Source organism: Falco rusticolus, chromosome 1 (assembly GCF_015220075.1).
Source record: "Falco rusticolus isolate bFalRus1 chromosome 1, bFalRus1.pri, whole genome shotgun sequence".
NCBI lineage: Eukaryota > Metazoa > Chordata > Aves > Falconiformes > Falconidae > Falco > Falco rusticolus.
In genome coordinates this window covers 114,710,897-114,733,289 of record NC_051187.1, presented here as the reverse complement: position 1 = coordinate 114,733,289, position 22,393 = coordinate 114,710,897, and the positions used below count along the sequence as shown (strand labels likewise).

The 22,393-nt window shown below is 40.6% G+C and overlaps 2 protein-coding genes across 8 annotated transcripts in view; one reads left to right on the top strand and one right to left on the bottom strand.

Moving 5' to 3' along the window:
* Nucleotides 1–2,912: 2,912 nt before the first annotated feature.
* ELMOD2 (ELMO domain containing 2) lies at nucleotides 2,913–20,460 on the top strand. 4 transcript variants are annotated; one of them, XM_037397266.1, is made up of 9 exons: nucleotides 2,913–3,013; nucleotides 3,183–3,330; nucleotides 4,144–4,172; nucleotides 5,487–5,581; nucleotides 6,346–6,475; nucleotides 7,412–7,545; nucleotides 8,151–8,219; nucleotides 9,354–9,487; nucleotides 14,438–20,460. In XM_037397266.1, the coding sequence occupies exons 2-9, from the start codon at nucleotides 3,186–3,188 to the stop codon at nucleotides 14,509–14,511; spliced, it is 810 nt and encodes a 269-aa protein (XP_037253163.1). In that variant the 5' UTR covers nucleotides 2,913–3,013; nucleotides 3,183–3,185; the 3' UTR covers nucleotides 14,512–20,460. The 4 variants fall into 4 exon arrangements, with proteins under 4 accessions (XP_037253163.1, XP_037253152.1, XP_037253143.1 ...); XM_037397255.1 differs by lacking the exon at nucleotides 14,438–20,460 and adding an exon at nucleotides 9,898–13,772 and having other exon boundaries at nucleotides 7,412–7,530; XM_037397246.1 differs by lacking the exon at nucleotides 14,438–20,460 and adding an exon at nucleotides 9,898–13,772.
* The window catches only part of TBC1D9 (TBC1 domain family member 9), a 55,210-nt gene continuing 52,246 nt past the window's right edge, over nucleotides 19,430–22,393 (bottom strand). For all 4 annotated transcript variants that reach the window (XM_037397176.1, XM_037397185.1, XM_037397193.1 and 1 more), the window contains one exon: nucleotides 19,430–21,718. In XM_037397176.1, coding sequence (XP_037253073.1) covers nucleotides 20,993–21,718 — 726 coding nt within the window. In that variant the 3' untranslated portion in view covers nucleotides 19,430–20,992. The remainder of the gene's footprint in view (nucleotides 21,719–22,393) is intronic.

Below are 22,393 nucleotides of genomic sequence, written 5' to 3'. Positions count from 1 at the left end.
TCATCTTTAAAAATACTGTATAGAACATGTTGCTGCATAACCTGTAATACTTAGCCCTAAGCAAGTCATTCAATGGACTAGTTCCATTGAGGTGGCTTGCCTGCAAGAAAAGGGTTTCTAGGCTTGTCTTCATGCTTTGTAGCTGAATGCTAAGATGATTGTGTCACATTTTCGATACTGTTTTCACACATCTCTGTGTAAGCAGGAGTAGAGATAAGAAAGATTAAAATAAATATTTGACAAAATACAGGCTCATGGGTGAAACAAGCAATGGATTATATTGCATGCGGGTTGCAGCTGTCCTTGATCTACAAGGGTACAGGAACAAAGAATAACTACCAGTAACAATAGGTAATAGTTGCTGCCATGGAAAGTTTTCTGACCGTGTAGAGATCCAACTGATATTGCTGGTTCAAGTCCCCTTTTATTTGCTCTGCTCTCACCTAAGAAATATGATTTTAAAAGGTAAACAAAAGATCATTATCTTTCCTCCAACCAAAGTCTCTGTGAAGGTAATATCGGAAGCCAACTACTGAACACAGAAAGAGGAAGCTAGAACTCTTTCTCTCAAGCTACCACTTTATATTTTTGACTGTCCTAATATAATTTATGGATTGACTGAACATGACGATACAGAAGCATCTTGCATGATTCAGGTACTAACAGTTGTGTAAAATCAAACACGCTCACTGTTTTGTGAGTTATAACAAGCTGTAAAAAACCTGTCCAAAACATGTGCTTTAATATTTTTAAATAAATAAATGTAACTGGTTGCAGATTTTACTTTAAAAAACAGATTTAAGTAATGAAAATGTTGTATGAGCAAAAAAAAAAAGTACACACTAGATAAAAACTGGCATCTTTTAAACTCTTGCATTTCAGAAACGCTTTAGAACAAGACCTCAAAAACTGTCAAGCTTACCTCAACAAATCTAATTATAACATAAACAAGTATGGTGCAATGTATTGTCAACACCGGATACTCTACACGTCAGTCCCGGAGACTGGAAGCAAAGAGAACTAAGAAAACAACGATCATGTACTGTATTTATTGTTACGATAAAGTTTAAGATTGTCATAAACCAAAATAGGAAGTGGAACAAATTCCAAAATCTGTAGTAGAAGTTGCCTCGGTTGTCCACAATCCATGCAAAAAGGAATTTCTTTTTAAGTATAAATAACAGGAAAACCTGTATTTGTATTGGTATGAACTCTTTAATCCATTAAAAGATGCAACGGAAAGTGAAACTCTTGAAGCAGTTAGGTTTTATTTTGATATACATCAAGAAAAGTCTCATCAGCTAGAAATGTCCATGCTGTTCGCACAGACCCACACTTTAAGGATGCACCTGCTGGACTTTCTAAGTAATTCCGGTAGCTCATGCTCCTAATGAACTGAGAGCAATCCACACGTGGGCATAAGGAAGTGACAGCAAGGACCTGACCACCCTTCCATTGCTGTTACAATTCCTCTGCCTTCCCAACATCAGACTGTTAACACCCCGCTGCTGCTGAAGCCAGGATTCTCCCGAGGACAAACTTTCAGCCTACCTGTGTTTAAACACTGTAGCAGCACCAGTGCTCGGCCAAATGGCCAGATGGGAGGTGTAGCACAGTCTTTTTTCTTGATCTGGATTATTTGCTCAAAGTTGTCTCACATACAAGCTAAGCAGGAGCTGTAGCTTACCCAGGCCTTGCAACGCAGATGAATTTCTTTCTTCCAATTCCTTTTACCAGTTCTTAGGCACTGGATCTTTGATACTTTTTAAAGGTGTTTTTTGTTTTTTGGCTTATGTGTAGGTAACGCGATAGAACCATCACGCCATCCTCTCACCAAGTAAGAATACTTTTTAATAAAGGGAAATATTTATTAGTTTATTTTTGTCCAGCAGCACGCCAATGCTTTAAAATCCAGATTACTTGCTTAAGAAGTTACACTGAAGAAACCAACCACCTGCTGCCTCAACATGCACCGCCTCTCCTCGTGGTTGTGAGGAGCAGGAATCAGATCTGCGAACAACTGAAGCTCACATATCAAGGTTTCCCCCACATGAAACTCTGCACCCCTCCAAAGGGAGGGTGCCAGACGTGTTGGCCCCCCCTCAGAAATCCTCTGTGGGCCACAGGCCACCAGACCTGCTGTGTGGCTTTTGATTCTGTACGAAAGGTGCTTCAATTTCCTCACATCAAAAAAAAAAAAAAAAAAAAAAAAAAAAAAAAAAAAAAAGTACCAGAATGTGGTCAAGCAAGTCTGTCAGCTGTCTTCCAACCCTCCAAATTTTGCATACAATTCAGAGGAACGGGCACCCCTTCCGCTGCCCTCAGAGGAACTGTTCAACCCATATTTACCAAAACAATCGTTAATTACAACACAAACACAATGGGCGCAGCAACCTGGAACTAAATGAAAGGCTTGGGCTGAACCTCTTCCCTTCAGCCACGGCAAAGCACCCCCCCTTAGAAGCGCCGAGCCCAACTAAATCCCCAACGTCCTTCCCGGTAGCGTTGCCTTCAGCTATAGCGGCACCTTGTATGTATAAATATATATATATATGCATAGCAAGGAGCCTTCAGGCACGGTTTTGTGACCACTAAAGGAGCACAAGCGATCCCCAGCCGTTTTGCACGGCGCCGCCAGCAGGCTGGAGGCGGTGGCCAGCGGGACGGCCCGCCGGGCTCAGCCTTGAGGGCCCGGGGCCGGCCTCCGCGGCGCTACCGGGGGCGGCCTGCGCCTGCCCCGGGCTAAGGGGGCAAGAGGCGGCGCTCCCCGAGCTAGGCCGCCCGCTCCCCGCTCGCCCCTCCGCCCGGGGCGGAAGGGCGGTGGCAGAGGGAGGGCGGGGGAGCGGGACGGGGCGCCGTTACGGCTCCTCGAGGAGAGCGCGGCGCGGCCGGTAACTGCCCCCGGCCCCTCCGCACCGGCACTTCCGCCCCGCCATCACTTCCGGGTCGGGGCAGGCCGGCTTCCGGCGGCGGGATGCGGGGGGCGGCTGGGCGCCGCTAGGTCGCCGCCACGGTGGGCGCGGGGCGGCCGTTGGCGGCGCAGGCGGGCGGCGCGGCGCTGAGGGGACGCGGCGCTGAGGGGACGCGGCCGGGCGGCCTTCCCGGAGGGCTCTGGCGGGGGCGGGAGGCGCGGGGGGCGCGGCTGGGGGCGCGGGCGCTGACGCGGGGCTCTCTTCCCGCAGAAGATGCTGGTGCACTTGTGGGGCTTCCTGTACAGCAGCTACGTGCGGTTCTGGCTGAAGTGGCTGTGGAGGCTGCTCACCGGCAAGTGCGAGCTGCAGCGCCTCCTCGACGGCTGCGGGGCGGGGGCGCGGCGGACACTGAGCATAGGTAATGCGGACTACCGGCCGGGGGGGGGGGGGCTGTCCTGCCGGCCCGGGGTTGGGGTGGGGGCTACCTCTGGAGAGCTTTTTAGAAACGCCGTGGAAAGCGGGAGGTGGGAAGCGGTGCCTGTCCCCGGCCTGTCCTGGGTCGCTGTGCCCGCCCCGCCTTCCCGCCTATTCCCTGAGGAATTTACCTCAGAGTGCCAGGTTTAGTTCCCTCTGCCCGCTCGCCAGGGTAATTCCAGTTCGCTGCAAAAGGGGGTTCGGAAATCTCAACATTCCCCAAGCTTTGCCTTTGTTTTTACGTGCCTGTTACTAAAAAAAGCCCCGCAGAGCAGACACAGATGCCTGCTGCGGGGGACACGATACACACACACACACGACGAGTGCTTAACTGCACCGCTCTGCTTGATGCAGAATTCTGGTCAAAAATAGTAATTTAAGTATCTACTTATAGTTCTCGCCCTTTGAACAACAGTTTGAGGAAGTGACTTTGCTTCCTTATTGTCTGCAATAAACACAAAAACATTTCTGAGAAAGGAGACGTTCTTCTCTTGACAGCTTTGTACAACTGATGGATGTTTTAAAAAATCCGTCTCCTTTCAGCATTGTACTGGAGGTCGATAAAAGGATCCATGTAAACTAAGACCTTCAGTTACCTGATACCTGTTGATTCTAAGGTGCAGTGATTTTTGATTCATTACATGTATATAAGTGATGCAAAATTTTATACTACCTGCATGCCACAAGAACACCCATTGTCATTGATTTAAAACAACTCAGTTCAATTTAACTCTGACATATTTTTTTTGTATTACAGAACATTCACTGGAATCATCAAAGAGTAAGGTAAAAGATGCTAGAGATTAAACTGTAATTAAACCTTCTTTCAGCATCAGATCCCAGAAAAGAACATGTCCATTTACTTTCTGAGGGTGGAGGAAAGTAGGGGAATAAAAGGCAGAGGGGAGAGAGCAGTGTTTTGGGTTCTGGATGCTAGGGTTAGTCAGGGTTTCTCAGAAATAGCCCCATGTCCCTATTTGCTTCCGTCTCTCTGAAAGATCACCTGCTCTCTAGCAGGAAGTTGGACACGTCGTTAAGAGCTGCTGTTCTTGGAGAGGGTCAGTTCTCCCTGTCACACCGGTCTCTTTTGCTGGTTTTGTAGAAACCAGAAGTGTGATACCGACAAAACAGTTAAACCCAGTGTATGCAACGGTGTCTTGAGTTGTTGAAAAAAAATGTCATGCGAGTTTGCAGGTAGACATTTAACTGACAAGCTCATTCCAGTTGTACTGTAGCAAGTTAGACATAAGCTGACACTTGAAACCCTCAAATTTGTGTGTCTGGAACAAAACTTTTCCTCTTTTGACAGTGAGGTGACTGCATTCTGCCTTTTTGTAGCTGTGATGTTGAGAAAGAACTAGTAACTGCCACAAGCATCTTTGTTGCAGTAGAGCACAGTATGGGTAAATCTTTTAGCATCTCTTAATTAGGTCAAATGTATTAACATTCAATTTTATAAGAGTTAACCTTTTGCTTTACTGAAATGAAGCTGCTTTGGTGTTAGCACGAATTCTGTTAAAGAATGCACTGTAGCCATAAAAAGTTTAGAAGATGAAGTAAAATTGTTGTGATTTTAGGTGGGCACCGTATAATTGTCATTACTAGCGTTTGCCCTTTATTCTAGAAGACTGCAAAAGAGCAGTATCTTACATCAAGTTTGTTTGTTTCACACCAGCATTGAAACCTCAACTCTGTTAGCTCTCCTAATTCTGAAGCATTATTTCCTTGTTGAAGTTTTACCATGTCTGCTCCTCCGTAGCTGTGTTTGTTTCAATTGGATTAGGAAAAACATCTTTCAATTCAGCATTTGAAAGCAAACAAGAACCTGGACTAAGCAACTCTTGAGCTCTTTATTCTTTGTGGGACTTCTGTGTAATCATTGTTTACAGTCTGACAAAGTTATAAATTATGCTTTTATGTAATTAATACCTTTTATATGCGAGTTGAGCCCATTTGTTGTAGACAGTTGCAATAAACTGACAGTTCTCCTTTGATAGTAAAGAATACATACACGCCAGGTATACAGAAGCTGAGAAATAAGAATAAAGTGGATAGATTTCTGCATTCCTTATTAAGCCTTTGACTGTGTTAACTGCCTAGGTTTTAAGAAATGCCGTACATGTTGAGGAAGCTGAAGTAGAGAAGTGTGTGAGAGATGTAATGAAAGAAAAGAAAATTGAACAGAAGGATACAAGGTATGTTTGGAACCCGAACATTAAGTTCTTCATTCCAGACAATTCTGACTTCTTGGCACGTTCTTGCAGTTGCTTAATCTGATAAAATATTTAGGCCATTAAGCACACATCTTTACAATGAAATTAGAAATTAAGGTATGGTTACATCCTCTTGAGTTCTAGAAAATAAATTGTGAAGTTTTACTTGACATGGATTTGGGATAACTGCACCTCTATCTTGTAAGTCCCTTCTGTTACTACTTATTTCTAAGTAATATGATTATTGCATAGGTTGATTACGTGAACTGTATGTAATGGCTTGGATATTGTTTCTGTTCATCAGTATAAGTAATTATGAGTAGCTGAGAGGAAATATTGTCAATAGTCAAAATTTTAAGGTTTGTGAAATGCTTCTTTGAAGCTATAAATATTTCTGACAGTTTCATTTTAAGACTTAGAAAAAGGCTGGGGGTAAGTGAAGGTAAAAAGAGTCAGCATGGTATACGGAGTTTTCTTGTGTCATCACAGATTTTAGCTATTTAGCTTTTTCTTCCATAATTTAAGTGACAGGGCCTGACTGAGTTTTTCTAAGTAAAAATAAGTTCCGTATATTAGTATATTTAACCAGTATGCTTTAGTTTGAAAGATAAATGTAAAGCACTCCTAATTCTAATGTTCAAATTGCATTAAGGTAAGAAAGGTCTTACCTGGTAGTTCAAGCAATAATTTATGGCTGACTACGCCTCTTTAACAGCTTCTGTGTGGTGTTTTTTTAATTATTTCAGGTTTAAGACAAATCTGCATATATCCTTACTGCAGATATCTGGTTATAAAAAACTGTATTTGAATGTGGAAAATCTGAGGAAGGTCCCATATGATTCGGAAAATGAAGAACATGAGGAACAGTTAATTGAGGTAAAAATAATATTTTAAATACAAAAGCTGTTTGTTTGGTTTTTTTCCCCTCCAAGTCCAACAGCTTGATTTATCAGTAGTATTCTTACCAGCTGGCCTATTTAAAGCTCTTTTCTACTTGTGAACTGCTAAGCGATTATTGAAGTGACACATTGAAATGCAACATTAAAGCAAAACAAATTAGTAAACTAGAATTACTTGCTCTGGGATTATTTTATGTGAAATCAGACGTAACAACAAGAAGTAAGTAGGAAAACAATTTTGTAATGGGTCACTGAGGAATCCTAACTAAAGAGATATTTAACCTTATGCACATGTCTAACATTGTAAATGAATAATTACTAAATAAAAAAGACACTAGTGTTTTCTTATATCGCATCCCATCAATGTCAGAGAGGGTAGTCTAATGCTGGAAGATAAACCAATCAGTAATGTATTTTAGGTAAGAATAAATAATAGCAAGCAAATAGCATAATACTGCTTGAGGCTTTTCTCAATAGCTTCTACTGTGCAAATATATTAGCATGTCATTTTCTTAGCATTTCATAATTAACTTGCTACACAAGTCCCAACATTGACACGTTAAGTAAGCATTCACTGAGAATTTGTATTTTGGTTTATAGCTGTCCTGTTAGAAAATGATGCATAAATTAATTTCTGAAGTGAAACAAAGTCTTTGTTTCTTTAGTGTTGATGCAGCGGCTTATGTCTGTGAAGGGGAATTATCGCATTTAATGTTAAATGTAATAATTTTCATAATTGCTGAAATAAGCCATTGTAGCGTGACTCCAGATTGCCACTAACGGAAAAGAACAGCATGCAGATTGTATCCTGTTCCTTGGTGAATGGTTTCTAATGTGCAGCAGCAAGTGTTCTGAATGATGTGACCTGGAATACTTTAGCAGCTGTGCATAACATGGAAGCATATTTGTGCAGCTTTGGAATTTGCTGATGCCTCATGAGAATCTGAAGGCCAGAATCACCAAGCAGTGGTGTGACATTGGCTTCCAAGGTGATGATCCCAAAACAGACTTCAGAGGAATGGGCCTGCTGGGGTTAGTGAATCTGGTGTAAGTGAAAAGAAGTATTTATGTTGTAACTAATTTTCAGTATCTGTGTATTTTCTCTAGTTAGTGTTGTTTCTAATAATGACTGAATAGAAGCAAATGTAAGTGGTAGCTTCTGTACAGCAAAGCCTAGTGTTTTCTAAATAAGTCAACATTTCTGGCAGCTGCACATCTGTAAACGTGGTTGGGTAGAGGCCAACAAGCAAGGGGAACAACAGAAAGTTACCCAAGACACCTTTTTTCTTGTCATATGATAGATTCAGTAGGTTATAACTTAGAAAGTAACATGTCAGAAGCTTAAAAAAATCCTGAATTACTGTAAGGAAAAAAACCACAGGTTTGCATAACTTTGCTAAGCTAATTTGCAGACTGGAATGAACTTCTTATTTGATGTTCAGACACAATGATTTTTTTTTTTTTTTTTACTGTATTGGTTCATGCTGAATATAATCTAATTTGCTACCTTCTCCTTGGTTTTCATTTTTTGCCATTTTTCAGTACAGAGTAGTTGTCAGCTTTAAAGCTACATGTTTTTATGTTGAACGCGTTAATATTTTTTCATATGATCTTAAAAAAAAATAACGGAAGATTCTGTTTTACATTGACAGGTATTTCAGTAAGCATTACACTGATGAAGCTCGTCAGATCCTTTCTCGTTCAAATCACCCAAAGCTGGGGTAAGTCACTATAGGACTTTTCCTGGCTTGTTCTGTGCAAGAGCTCATGTGAAGATTGCCAAGTGCATGTCCTGAAAATAAAGAGGAAAATATTTGTGTGTTTTTCCATTAAAGGATGAAAAAAAGGGCCAAAGCAGAAAGGCGTGAAAAACTGAACACAGAAGTAAATTTCAGGCTGGGAATTATGTGCAGCTTTTTTTTTTTTTTTTTTTTTTTTCCTCCAGAATAGACTTGTTGGGACAGAAAATACTGCAAAGTATTGGCTCTGGTTAGCACAGTGAACACCTTTAACGTAATTGTTAGCTTTATGTGTAATAAGCTTAGGTTTGATTTAGAAATGAATATTAGTTTTTTGGCCTTTGTACTAATCCTGTGTGGGGATGGTATAGATTATCTCTTATTTGCTAGGTTTCTGTTCTGTAGTAAGCATCTACAAACAGATATTTTGTTGTTCAGCTTTAACTTCATTTCTGAAAACTCTGTGTATTAATACACTTAGCTCATTTTACAGGGAAATATCCTCTAAAACGAGTCCGATACAGAGGGAAGCTGGTAAACCTGTGCCTATCACCTGATCCATCTAGTCCCCAGTTAACTCAGCCACCTACCAAGAATGAGAGGCTTTCGTGACTTCAATTGTAAATCATACTGCCTCACGCAACTAGGTCATGAATAGGATATCCGAGATGTTTAGATCAATTGAATACCCGTATCATTGACACAAATTAATCCCTTTCTTTTTTTCCTGTGCCGTGCAATAGAAAACCAGGGTTTTCCAGCTTGAAGAGGTTGAGATGGCCAGTCCATTTATATTGTAACAAACATTTTTGATGTCAGATTTTTAATATTCCAGCAGATGTAATTATTTCAAATGAGCAGATGGAGGTCAATGTTGATTAGCCTTAGCATCTCATTATTGCCTAATGGAGGCATTTGCCATACTATCGTATAGAAAACTAGCATTTTAAAATAACTTTCTACATGATTGGATGCACCAGGGAATGGAAAGAGTGGTCTGTAGGCCGGAGTCAGCTTGTCCACAAGCACCATCAGAAAAAATTGACTCTACAGTTACCTTAATATAGACCATTTCAGATCCATAAGGTAAAACGTGACCTATGATTGGTGTTGCAGATATTCTTATGCAATAGTTGGAATCAATCTGACAGAAATGGCATACAGCTTACTTAAGAATGGTGCTTTAAAGTCTCATCTGTACAACATGGTCTCTGGATTGCCACAGATGGAGCACTTCCATCAGTTTTACTGTAAGTATCCGTAGCTGCTTTAGTACAGACTGCTCTGGGGAGGCCTGCAACACAGGTTAGGTTTTTTTGAGTGCATTTCTGCTCTTTTCTCATTAGGCAGAGCAAGCTGTTTATCTTCTGGATCAGGTGTTGGAAATGCACCTGGTGCTTATATGTGCTACAGAAATGTGCATTTAAGGGATAAATTTGGGTGGCTTTCTATATATTAGAGACTGCAGTCTGAAAACTCAGTATTTGTAGATAATTTTTTCTTTGTTCATTGTTACAGTGTCCAAAAACCTGCAGTTGACCAGGATGGAATAGCCTCTGTTTTAAGGGATTGAATAGAGTCTAAGGGATCATTCTAAGTCTAGCTAGATCAAGGTAGAAAACTCTGCAGGTCATTTTTGCAGATTTTATTTTCTTCACAGGTTATCTGGTTTATGAGTTTGACAAGTTCTGGTTTGAAGAAGAACCAGAAAGCATTATGCACTTCAACCAGTACAGAGAGAAATTCCATGAAAAAATTAAGGGACTTCTACTGGATTGTGATGTGATACTAACCTTACAAAATACAAAGAAACCTTAACTCCTCTGCAGTCTATGAGGTTCTGCATCACAAATGGAATTATGCATTTGGATGGAAGTTTTGCATGTTTCACCAAAAACTGTTTAATAACAGAATTTTTTTTTTACATTTTAAAAAAATAATCAAAATTCAGTTAAGAAAGCTTGGACAATCAACTTCTGTTTACAGCTCTTTATATGCTATTCTCCAAAGGACAGCTTTTTATAAAAAAAAACAAACACAAAACAACCCACAAACAAAACCCCTAACCAACACACTAACACAAAAACCAACCCACAAATTTGAAGAGCCTCTGAATCACTTGCTTTCACAATTTCTTTAATACTTCTTGGCGCAGGAACATGAAGCAGATATTTATGCTGCATCATGTTTTCCATGAATAGGTTTGACTGTTAATTGTCTTTTAAAAAACTTTTTAAAATTGAAGTTACTCTGCTTTTAGACTTTTTGTGTTCTTGTTCTGTACATGTAGTTGACACTCATCCATGTTAAATTTTTCTGTAACGAAGAGGTCCACAAAGGGGATGTATTAGTTGCTTATTATTTTGGAGGAGAGGCTTAATCCATCAACATACTGACATACTTACTAGAAATTACTTCCAAGGAAGTTGTTTTTTTTTTATCTATGGATTTGTGTCAGCAGATTCCTATGCTTGGAAAAAAGCTTAGTTTGCAAACGAACAAAAAGAACTACAGATCATCAGTGTGAGGATCAGATCCTCAGACTAAAGCTACTCCTAAAAATATTCTTACTGTAAAAATATACAATTCTTTCTGATCTGATTGAATCTGCTCAGGTTGTTTGACTGTCTGTCTGTTGTCAGCCCTTTCTTTTAGCAGCTAATGGAGTATTCTCAGTGGGAAGTACAAGAGAGTTAATTAGCCCTTTTATAAAGTTCACTTGTAAAAACCTTCATTGCAGCTGCAGTTCCTATTTTGTGAAAATAAATCCACACCTGAGTACAAGTCTCTGACAAAGATGTATTTTCCATGGAAGGGATGCAACTGCGATGTGTTGCTTAGTCTTGGCATCCTCAGACAATCTAGTCAATAGGACTTCATATCTATATTGTAACTAATTATTGCTTAGAGTAACTTTAAACAGATTTGGTATGACCATCACTTCATTTTTTAAAACCTACTATTAAATAAGTGCCTTCTGCTTTATTCAATCAGCATTTTTATGATTCTGTAACCAGATCATACCCTTAGAAGCTTGATTTACTTGGGAAAGACTCTTTCAGTATATACCTAAATAGCACACAGTGGCACAAAATTTGTATGCTAACAGAAGCTTTCATGCCTTTTATTTTTTTTAAATCATCTCAGGTAAATTAGTTAACTTCTAGTCAATGACTAATCATGAAGAGATTCCTGAAGAATACAAACACTGAACGCAAGAAGAAAAAAAAAGACAAGCCCCATTTTGTAATGAGTAATGTTACACTACATAAGTATTAAACGTGTTGTTAATAGTATTTAATACAACATCTCCTTGGAGATAATCAAAACCCAACTGGACATGGTCCTAAGCACCTGCTTTAGGTGACCCTGCTTTAGGCAGGGGGTTGGACAAGGTGGTGGTGTCATATCACACATCCAGAGGTGCCTTCCCACCTCAGTAGTTCTGTGAGTTGGTTTTGTGTAACGCGGGGCTTCTTGCACTGCATCCACCCAGTTGCTCTTGAGCCCTTAGGTGTCAGTGGTCTTTTATTTGTGGGAAAGCTCCTGATCAGGGTAGACAGGGTGTGTGTAGGAGGTAATGCACACTGGGTTCTTTTTATGATACGCAAGGTACAAACAAGAGTTAAACAGTTCTCAAGTTCAACACGTGCAGGGTGGAAAAGGGTTAATTTCATCTGTGTTGGGTTGATGCTGCTCTACTAAAAAAAAAAAACAAAACTAATGTTAAGATGCTTGGAGGGAGCATATTTATGGTTATGCCATGGTGTGTAAACTGAACAGCTAAAGTGACTGGATTAGGTACAAAACTGACTGCGGGAAGCCTAGTTCTGCTGCTCTGAGGTACTTGGGTCCTGGAATTCTCACCACTGAAAAAGCTGAGATCCCGTGGAGAGTGTTCTGGGATTTGGGTCGTGCGGCAGAGCTCTGGTTCTCTGACCCTTGTAGATACTGTACTGTACATCCCTAAAATCCGAGGGAGGAAGCGGGAAGCGGACATTCCCCCAGTGGCCGAGAGGTTAGTTGTCTGTTACTTTCTAGCCTCAGCTTCTGTCATGTTTGTCTTCCTTCATTAATAATTGCTTGTAGATTTCCTTTGCAGGTGACATGAGACTGACCTTTTAAATTTCAGAAGCCACCCCAGTATGTTTAGCAGCAGCAGGAAAGGAGATCCCAGTCTCTATTGTCATCTACCGCTTGCTAGCAAGTACCCCCGTGCTAGACTCTGCAACCTTTTTTTGTTTTTTCCCCCGATTTTTGCAACTGTTGCCAAAAAGAAATCTACTCGGTCCTCTTTCCAGCCCCGAAACTTTCACTCTGTTCCTTGTTCAGGAGGAGACCGATGGTTTAATTACTGTTGTGGCTTTTAAAGCCCAACCATCAAGTTTCAGATGTCCTATCACACACCTAAGGTGTTTTAGTGTAGAATGTAGATTAAGACCGATGCGAGATGCATAGTCATTTATTTTTTTTTAAAATCCAAGTGTTAGATGGGAGTAAACTGTGGCAGTATACAAGGAAAAAAAGTAAAGCCAGCCATCATCAGATGAGTGAGATATATGGGAATTAATTAGTTTGCATGTAGTAACTATGGTGAATGTTTATGTTAGGCTCCAATACAACTCCCCAGTAAACAGTTAGGATTTGCATGTAGCTTCCTATGAACAAGTAGCCCGGTCCTGTCTAGGAGTCACTGTGCGTAGGTAGACTAGTACTGGGCATCCCTGTTTTGCCCCAGTGGTAGGCTAATTGTATTATGGTGGTAGCTAGAAAATATATGGAAAAAGGTAAAATTGTGTTTAGGGAAGGGAAGAACAATGTTTTACTAGTCAGTGGTATTTTATACTAACTGTGTTGTAGGGTGACAGTCCTAAGGTTATGGAAGATTCAGAATGGAGGTAGGCCACCTTTCTGCAAGTTGATATAATCAATTTGTTGTTATTTTTATTCTAAGAGTCTTGAAACCTTGGTAAATACTCTTGTTATTTATTAACTGTTGTGTTTTAAAATATGTGTTACTAGAATTCACAAGTACTGTTAGTTTTCTAACTTGCTGCCTCTTTAAAACATTCACTGTGTGAAAGCTTATATGCAATTTAGAAAAAAATAATCTAAAACTGAAGACAACAAGGTGGTTCTCTAAACTTTTTGTTGTTTCCTGTAGCAAATCTTCTAACAAACTACCTCCACTTTTGTTGTTTAGTGTACACTTGAAACATGGTGCCACTCCCTGAACTAATTAGTCTGAAGATAAGTAGAAGTTTGACCACAAGCAAAAGCAAAATCTAGTCTTTTTACTAAGTAAATGCATTGTTTCATAAGTAACCGACTTGGTTGGAAAGCGATTTGAAGATGGTGCTACTTAGGAAGGAAGAAACTGAGAATGTTTTTAAACTGGTTGTGCTTCTGCCATCTGGTACAGCACTGTAAAGAACAGGGCATTTTGTCATTTTGTCCTAAAGGACAATAAATAGGAAAAGGGGCCAATTTTAAGCACCTCAGATGAATAGTTTTGGATTTTTACTCTTTGAAAAAGAAAACAAAAAAAAAAAATGAAAGACACACCCAAAGCCCCAAGCATTCATTTTCCTGATTTTTCATCCTAGTTTAAATAAGAAATATTTTATAAAAAAATATTGTTTAGCCCTTTTTTTTTTTTTTTAAGAAATATTGTGATGAAAAAGTTTGTATTTAGTTAGGTGGGAGTTCAACAGTCAGTATTCTTGAAAATACTTGCTAGTGAATGCGTGGTAAAGGTGTAACCTATTGTTTCTCTGTCATACTTGTTTTGTGTTGCTGTAGTACACGAGCGATCAGTCTCTGGACCGGTGTTTGTTGTACCGGTCTGTATATTGTCTTTCTCTAGGGGAGAAAAAACCCACAGCCCAAGACAGCTCGTGGGCAATTTCTTCTTATCACACTGTGCTTAGATAGCTGCATACTAATAGCAATTTCTGTTTACCACAATATTAAAGCAATAATGTAAACTGTGATGTCTATGTAATAGAAAGATGTTTACAATGGTAGCAAATAATAAAAAAACCCAGTTACTCCAAAATATTGTCAACATTAGTGTGTTAATGGCCTGCTAGAAAAACATAACAAGTTCCAGTTAGCCCTGCTCTCAGTTCATGCACGCGCACTGTGATATGGCAGAAAGCTTTATCCCTTCGTATTTTTTTTTTTTCCCCCCTCTCCAGCTCTGAGAATTTGCTTAGAGGTCCCTGTGGTTCTCGTACTGGGCTGTGTTTGTGCCTGGGAAAGGCATTATTAGGAAACGGCGCTCCAGCACAAGCTGCTGAAATGGCAGGCAGCAGAACAGCTGTGTCTGTGGAAGCTGAACTGGAAAACACAACAGCTGCAACAAAGGCTAGCTGGCTCACATCTTCTAGTTTGTAAATAGTCATCCATGACACGTGCCTTAAATCAAACACCAGAAGAAAGGAGTAAGATCTAAATCGGACAGATCCATACAAAAAGTGTTGGCTTTTAACTCTCAAGATTAGTGTGATACCACAGGAAAACATGCTTACATGCAAGTCCACTTGAAATCTTACATCTGTTGTAACAGGATACGGTGCAATCAGAAACTCCGAGCTCGACACACGTTACAAATGTGTGTTACGGCCTAATTTAACTCTCACTCCCCTGACCTTCCTCAACCTGTTATTCCTGATGGAAGCCACAGCTGCAGAGTGTGGCACACGCCAAAGGTGAGAGCAAAGGTGCCCTGCTTTGCAAGCTGAGGGGTGTCTCCGTCCATCTTCTCACTTTGTCTTACACCTGACCTGAAGGGTGGTGGCATCCCTTGCTTCAAATTCTTATGGTTCGTGCCATGGAAAGCAGACCTTACTTCCTTGATGTATAGCATATATTAAAAGCATGTTGTGTTGGAAGGAGGCAGAGTAGTTTTGCTGAGTTTCTTTAGCCAGAGCACTACGTTGCTCTCTTTAGTGATGGACCAGAGTTTTGATTATGGAATGTAAAAGAGTATTACACAGGTAGGCTGCCATGCTCTGCTGCAAGCGGTAAAGATTATTACTGCTTTACTTCAGTTGCTTTTGAAATCCTTGCTTTAAAAAAACCCACAAAACCCACAGAAAACCAACCAAACCCAATCAACCCCCCCCCCAAAAAAAAACAACAAGGGTTTTGTTTGAAGGACCTGGAAGTTAACTCTTGGAGTTAACTGGAAATGCAGATATTTTTTTTCAGGAGTGCGAAACTCCAGGAACAAGACTGAAAGTTGGGGAAGAACTCTGGAGAACTTCTCTGGAGAAAGAAAGAGAAACCCTGATGAGTTTTAGTGTTCGGGTTTTGGTTTTTGTTGTTTTTTTGTTTTAAACCAAGAGACTATTTTTACCTTTGTCATTTCTACCATGCCTTCATCTCCATATAAGCTACATTAAATAATTTACTCGTTTTTTCAGTTCCATTTGATTTCTCAGGTAGCCTTTGTTTCTGCCTCTGAATTTTAGGCCAAACACATCTATTAACATACCAGAATACCACTACATGAGAACAAGATGTCACCTGTAGTCATTTTTATTTCTTTGGAAGCACACAACAGGCCCTGCACTATAGAAACATCCCACTCCTCCAAACCCCGAATGCCAAGTTGGTCAGTTACGCAAATACCAGTTATTTTAGAGAACAGGATGAGGACGCAGCTATGCAGGAAATATAAGCAGAGATATTGAAGACTGCAGAAAAGAGAAAACCAGAGTTAAATTCCCTTCTGATGCGACATGCTGCGTGCGAGACGTTATCTGCCACCATTTATTGGGAGCATCTTGCACTGCAGTTGAGTGCACTGCGCTGTATTTCCATCCCTTGCATTCCCAGCACTGAAACACTCGTAGCAGCAACACTGCGACTACCAGCTTGTGTCACGATTCTGTTACTAGCCATGTTCCAATGTAGCATTCACTGCCACAGTTTTGTTCTAATTATTTGCTGTTGGGCTAATCCATATTTTCACTATTGACTAAATCCGCATTCTAGATGTGCATCAAAAGACACAGTTCCCACTTGAAGTATATAACATCTGACTCAAGACTATCTTCTAGCGGAAAGAAACAGAGATAGCATAAAAGAAATGTTTTTTTCCCAACCAGAGGATGAGGCACAGTAATAGATGCGACTGCTTTGCTTTCGTTCTTGCTTTAACGTTACACCTCAGTATGTATCTAAACTGGTGAGCGCTAGTCACGGCCCAGCCTTCTCCCACAGCATCAGGTGTTGATGCCAGGGTCCGAAGGACGGCCCCAGGTGCTGGAGCCTCATGCTTTAGCTAAGCAAAAGGCTGAGGCACACTCCACCAGAGGCTGAGCTAACCTACCAACCCATATGCTATTCCTCAGTATTTTCCTCTCTTTTTTTTCCAGCTGTTTTAGTCTTAAGCCCAACTAGTCCGTTTGTCTTACAAAAACATATACAACAGCACAACAGCATCCAGTATTTTTTGCAGTTAACATTTCATTTCTGATAAAAAGCATCTTCTAGCTACAGCGTACCTCATTATTAATGAATTATCAGGAACTGGAACAGACAAAGAGATGATGGTTAAGTCAGTCACAGGGATGCCAGAAGTTTGGAGAGTAACAGCACTGGAAGTCATCACCGCGCGTACAACCCAAGTTGGTGGGACCATGGCAAGGGCGAGCTGTGCTCCCTGCCTGTAATAAATACACCGGTACCGCCACAGCTGCCTTCTCTGAGCTGCTGCTTTTTCCATTTGGGAGGCTGTGGGTTTACAGTGCTTACGCACCAGCTTCATTTTGATGCCCTGAGCACCCTGATGGAATCTGGCCTCTTTGCAACAGTTTCTTGGTTTCTGGATCGCACCAGATTCAGATTGCGCCAGACTGCACCATGACCTACTGTTGTGAGACCCAGTTACCACAGTTTCAAAACGCTGCCACAACATTAAAGATAAGTAATGAAGACCCTCTGACAGGGACCAGGCACAGCTTCCCAAAGAGAAGCACCACCTCTTTGCGTGACCATCTGCGTTAAGGCTACACCATTCTCCCACAGCCCCACCATACATACCATACCAGCCTCTGCCATCTTAATTTACGATACAACACCTGACATACGGCACCTACTGTAACGGAAGCTCCAGCATCGCTGTGTAAGAACTCCTGAGGTGCTTTTCTCTTTACAATAGTTTGGATGTCAAATTTTCAGTAGGTTTAATATAACATAACAAACTTTCTGTCTGCTTTTCCAAAACTCATGTCGGAAACCTTTAGAAGTCTTGAACACAACCTTCAGCTCTAACATCACCTAAAATGCAGGGACTATAAGATGCTATAACAAAGAAAGTAAGTACCATCAATCAGCATATGAGTAAGTTGAAAGACAGATTGGAAGAAAACGAGAAGAATGCTTATGGCTTTTTTTTTTTTTTTTTACCTAGAGTAAACTCCATAAAATAACCTCCCACTGCTCCATCATCAACTGTCTGTCTCTCGGCAGGCAGCACCCTGTTGCCACCAGGCTCCTACCAAGCTAGAAAAGCAGCTCCGGTCAGTGCCCAGTCAAAGATCTCAGCTGTGAAAAGGAAGCTTTTCCTTTTATTTCCGTCCCAGCTTTGAGACGAACAGCCCTAACTAAACTCTACAGTTCACAGATTAAAGAGACTCCATCTCAAAGCACACAAAGAACAAGACATAGGCGCTTCTAAAGCCATACCAACTTGTGTTTAAGTAGCACCCCTATACACAGAAGTAAAACTTGAAAAACTTACTCATTTTCTCGAAGGTTTCACATCACTGTATGCTGTCGCTTGAACTGTAGCTTTCTTCTCATCAGCTCCCACCCAGCTACTGAAAAACAGGTCACAGCAGATCTTGTCATCAAATAGGCAACAGCCAGGTGGCCATTTGGTGTGGCCCTAATGAGGCGAGCCGCCTCACCCCCAAAAAATCTGGAGAAAATCAGCTCACCCAGCTGCTACCTATAGCAAAGCCATTCTTTAAGATGACCTGGCTTACACTCAGGAGCTTTGTTGACACGCTCAGGAAGGTAAGGAAGGCTCCTGGAGCAAAACAAAAAGCAGATACCTTGTAAAACAGCTCCTGTTATACCAGAGATCCACTTGTGGATGTCTCTTTTTGTTACAGCAGAATAATTTTCATGATACCGTGGTACCCCCAGCCCTGTGGGTGGGGTGTGAAGCAAAGCTGGCAGGCCCTTCGAAGACAGATGTTTTTCGTTTGTGCGTCTCTAGGGGTGTGTGGAAGAATGCTGATAGGCTTAAACGTACTTTGCAGTGACATGTTAGTGTGACAGATGTTTAAAAGAGAAATATTTTAGGTATTCTGCAAACTTTAAAAGGTCAACAGGCTGCTTAAGGATGCAAACCCTTAGGGCTGAAGACTTCTGTGATGACTTATTCAGCTGCCAGGCATTACAATAAAGCACCCTGCTCTGGCCTCAGCATCTTAAGTTAAAACAAAGTCATATTCTTCAAAATGGTGCTTATGGCTTCAAATTAATGTCATTATTTGATACAGATATAAACCAATCTGCATAGTCTCATATGCAGAAAGACTATTGCTTTTTCATACTGTTACATATATTCTACATATAGCTAAATTATAAAGAACTCTACTCCCAACAAAAGGGGGAAAAAAATCAACAGTAAACTGACTGAGGCAAGGGATATACGAGCAGTGCTCTGAAATCAACAGTCGTGTTTTGCAAATTAACTTTATATGCACACAAACAGATGGTAAGCTTCAAAAATGTAATTCACTGAGTAGAGCACCATCCATGTCTGTTCTGTCACTGCCATGGTTTCAGGCTGACATCTCAGCTTACCAGTACCCTGTAAAAAAATACATTCAGATATTTAAAGCTTTAAAAGCATGCCTAGTGAGCTACAGCCAAGCATAGATGGGTCATAAAATATCTGGAGTCTTAAAAAGTAATTACAACTGTTGTCACCAAATGTGAGCATAGCAGGGAAAACTTTAATGAAATTGGGTAGTGTGAGAGAAGCTTGCACGGGTTGCTGACTGCAGATGAAATTAAACACATTCAAGTGTTAAAACCAGGCATGGAAACAACAAAATGTTTTTGTTCTGAAACCTGGTGTTGAAGATCCAAAGTCATTTGTCTGTGTAATAAATCACAATCACCTATTTTTCCCTCTAGCATGACTTTAATAGTTAAAAATCAAATCTGTGCAGAGTGTACTTTATTTGTTCACATAACCTATCTGTGGTTAAAAACCACTTCATCTGACAGTTTAAAAGCATTCTTTCGAAACAAAAGAATTAAACATAGCTTTGGCTAAAAAATCTGCAAGTTACATGGATGCAATATACAGGAGTATAAAAAAAATCAACAGTATTCTACAGAAAATACTCTCAAAACAGCAAATAAAGATTAGGCATGTAGGCATGATCCTGAACTGAACAAATAAGAATTAAAAAATAGCTAACAAAATTTAAAAAAAAAAAATCCTGAATATCTGTATAAAAGAAGCAAGGATTCAAAGTGCAGGTGCTCCAGTTTCATTTTAACATATTATTCAGTAAGTTGATACAGGATACTATTCATTTTATATAAAGTGACAGTGTTCTCAGTAAGACTTAAACATTCAGTTACATTATCTTGCAGATTTTTTTTAATTACTGCTACTTTACACTGTTGTAAATGAAGACTTACGCAATACAGGCTTTTATTTTCTTAATCTAACAAGGATATAATAGGTTGGTGGTAAAGGTTAGTTTTAAGAGCTAAGCTATATATGCTGCAGATCCAGCTTTAGAAGTATATATATAATTTTTTTTGTTTTAAACTTTTAAAAACACCTTTCGATTTTTAAAAAGACACTCTACCAATCTGTTCTGGGACCTGCATACACTGTCTTTGGAGCACACCAGCAAAATTTCCAAGTCCACTGGTTAGGAACACAGCTCCAGGCAGGGTCATGCTGGAGATCTTTCCTCGGAGGCTGCAGCTGGGAAAGGACTTTTTCTCTGCCGGGTTTGGTGCAGCCAGAGGCCGCCAAATGCTGGGGAAGGCAAATGGGCTCTGCCTTCTGTCAGAGCAGAAAGCATCACGTTTAACCACGTCTGCCTGATGTGCCAGCTAGGCTCGGGGTGGACTTCTCACTTCTATTTGAGCGTATCTCGAGCAGAGGAAGTTAGGAGCCAGGCAGGTGTCACTGAAGTGACGTATTCAAAGTGGTACGTTCAAAAAAAAACCCCAAAAAAACCCAACCAAATGAAGCTTATGTTAAAACTCATTATCCTCTTTGAAAAAAAAGATGGCATGAAATAAAAGTTATCCTTCCGGGATGTTGCCTGGAACTTAATTTCACCTGAGGTCCTATTCAGGTTGACAGTGTCCCTTCAAATTGTAGCTACTTCTTGTTTTTTTTATTTTTTTTCCCAAGAATCAGATCTCTATATATGTCTATTTTAAAAATGCACATAAATATAGGCATTAAGTTTACATTTAGAAATTAAGAACTAATCTTTACCATTTTATATTGACAGCAAGGTTAATAATACACACACTTCACTGACAACTGTTACTTTTTTTCTGTATTTTGAATAAAATTTGCATTTGTGTAACATTTCCCACAGAAAGAGTGATTATACTTCAAGATAGTTAAGTTTGCACCCCAACATTTTCACATTAGTGAAAACAATCATGTTTTGAAAATACCAGGGACTGTGCCAGGTACTAATAAATACAGAATAAAAAAAATAAATAAAAAACCCGACTGCCTTTTATCCCGACATAGTAGAGATTTCATAGTCACTGGCCGAGGTTATTGGCTTACCCCTCATCCTTACATTTTTAGCATTAGTAATCCTAGCCATCATGGACACAGGCTTGTCAAAGTACCTAACCAGTGCTGGCTCAGTCAAAAGGGAAGCTAAAAATTGTTCGAAGGTGATGGCCCAGTCTCTGTCAATGCTAGTGCTTCTACGAAGAGAAGTGGAGTGGTTGCTCCGTACCAAAACGGTGTCTTCACCGATGTCCTCGCAGTGCAGCTTTTCTTCTTCATGCGAACCTGCACTCAGAACTGAGTAGGAGGACATCGAACTATCATCCTTTGTATCATCATCAGAAATGAGCATGGAAGAACAGGCTCCGTTGTCCCTGGGAGAAGAGTCTTCAAGCTTAATGTCTTCCATCTGCATGCCCAGGGCGCTGTTGGTGCAAACGGCCTCCTCGTTGTGGGTGACGAGGCTGCTCTGGAACAGCTTGTGCTGTTCGAGGGGGTACTGCTGGTGTTCTTTCTTCTGAAAAAGCTCACTCTGAATAGTTTTGCTGCAATTGTTACTGCTGCTGTCTGTCTCTTTTGTGGGCTGCGCACTGAAGAGCTTACCAACCTCACCTATCTCCAAAAGCAAGCTCGTCACGGCAGCGGTCGCGTGGTACAGATCTTGCTCATTGGGGTCTTCACTGAACATATTGTACATCGTCTTGCACAGTTCAATGAACTGTCCCTAAACACAGGGGGAGGAAACAGCAGAAAGCAGGGAAGAAATCAGACTGAGATCTACTAAATCAGCTAAAAAAGTCTGGAGTGGAGGTATGACACAATCGTTTCTGTGATTAGACTGAAACTGGAAATAATTAGGTGCATTCTAGAAAGCACTTTCTATGATCGGACAGCCAGATGTGCTGCTTTTCTCAAACTATTTAGAATAAACTGTTGGATGTTTCCTCCAACATACCACAAATGTATTTCTCTGCAGCCACAGGAGGGCAACAGAGGGTGAGCAGTGCGACACCTGGTATTCATTCTGGTGGATTTTCTTGTAGGAATGATGCTAAGTATAATATACATGTATATACACACACGCAAACACATACATGGGTCTGATAAAACTGATGAGAAGTAACGAATAATGAAATAAAAGACCTGCAGCTCTCTTTTAATTGATAGTGGTAACTTAGTTGAATGCCAGCCTTTTGGAATTCAAAACTCGTTATTAAATAGGAAGGGGATTTGATTAGGGCTACCTTAAGTAAGACGCATTGTTCTACAGGGAATAAACCTTCTCTAAATGCTCTGGAGGAAACAGCTGTCCCAAAGGGTCTCCCGCTCCTTAGCAGCTATGGATCTAAGGGGGCTGAGACTGACAATATGAATTACAAAACATAAAACGCTTCTTTCA

What these genes read in the sequence shown, in the direction of transcription:
- ELMOD2 (XM_037397246.1), top strand. Translation starts at nt 3,186, where the DNA reads ATGCTGGTGCACTTGTGGGGCTTCCTGTACAGCAGCTACGTGCGGTTC. An exon ending in GCGGCGGACACTGAGCATAG is followed by an intron (nt 3,331 to 4,143) that starts GTAATGCGGACT and finishes TTTGTATTACAG; the next exon opens with AACATTCACTGGAATCATCA. An exon ending in CTGGGGTTAGTGAATCTGGT is followed by an intron (nt 7,546 to 8,150) that starts GTAAGTGAAAAG and finishes TTACATTGACAG; the next exon opens with GTATTTCAGTAAGCATTACA.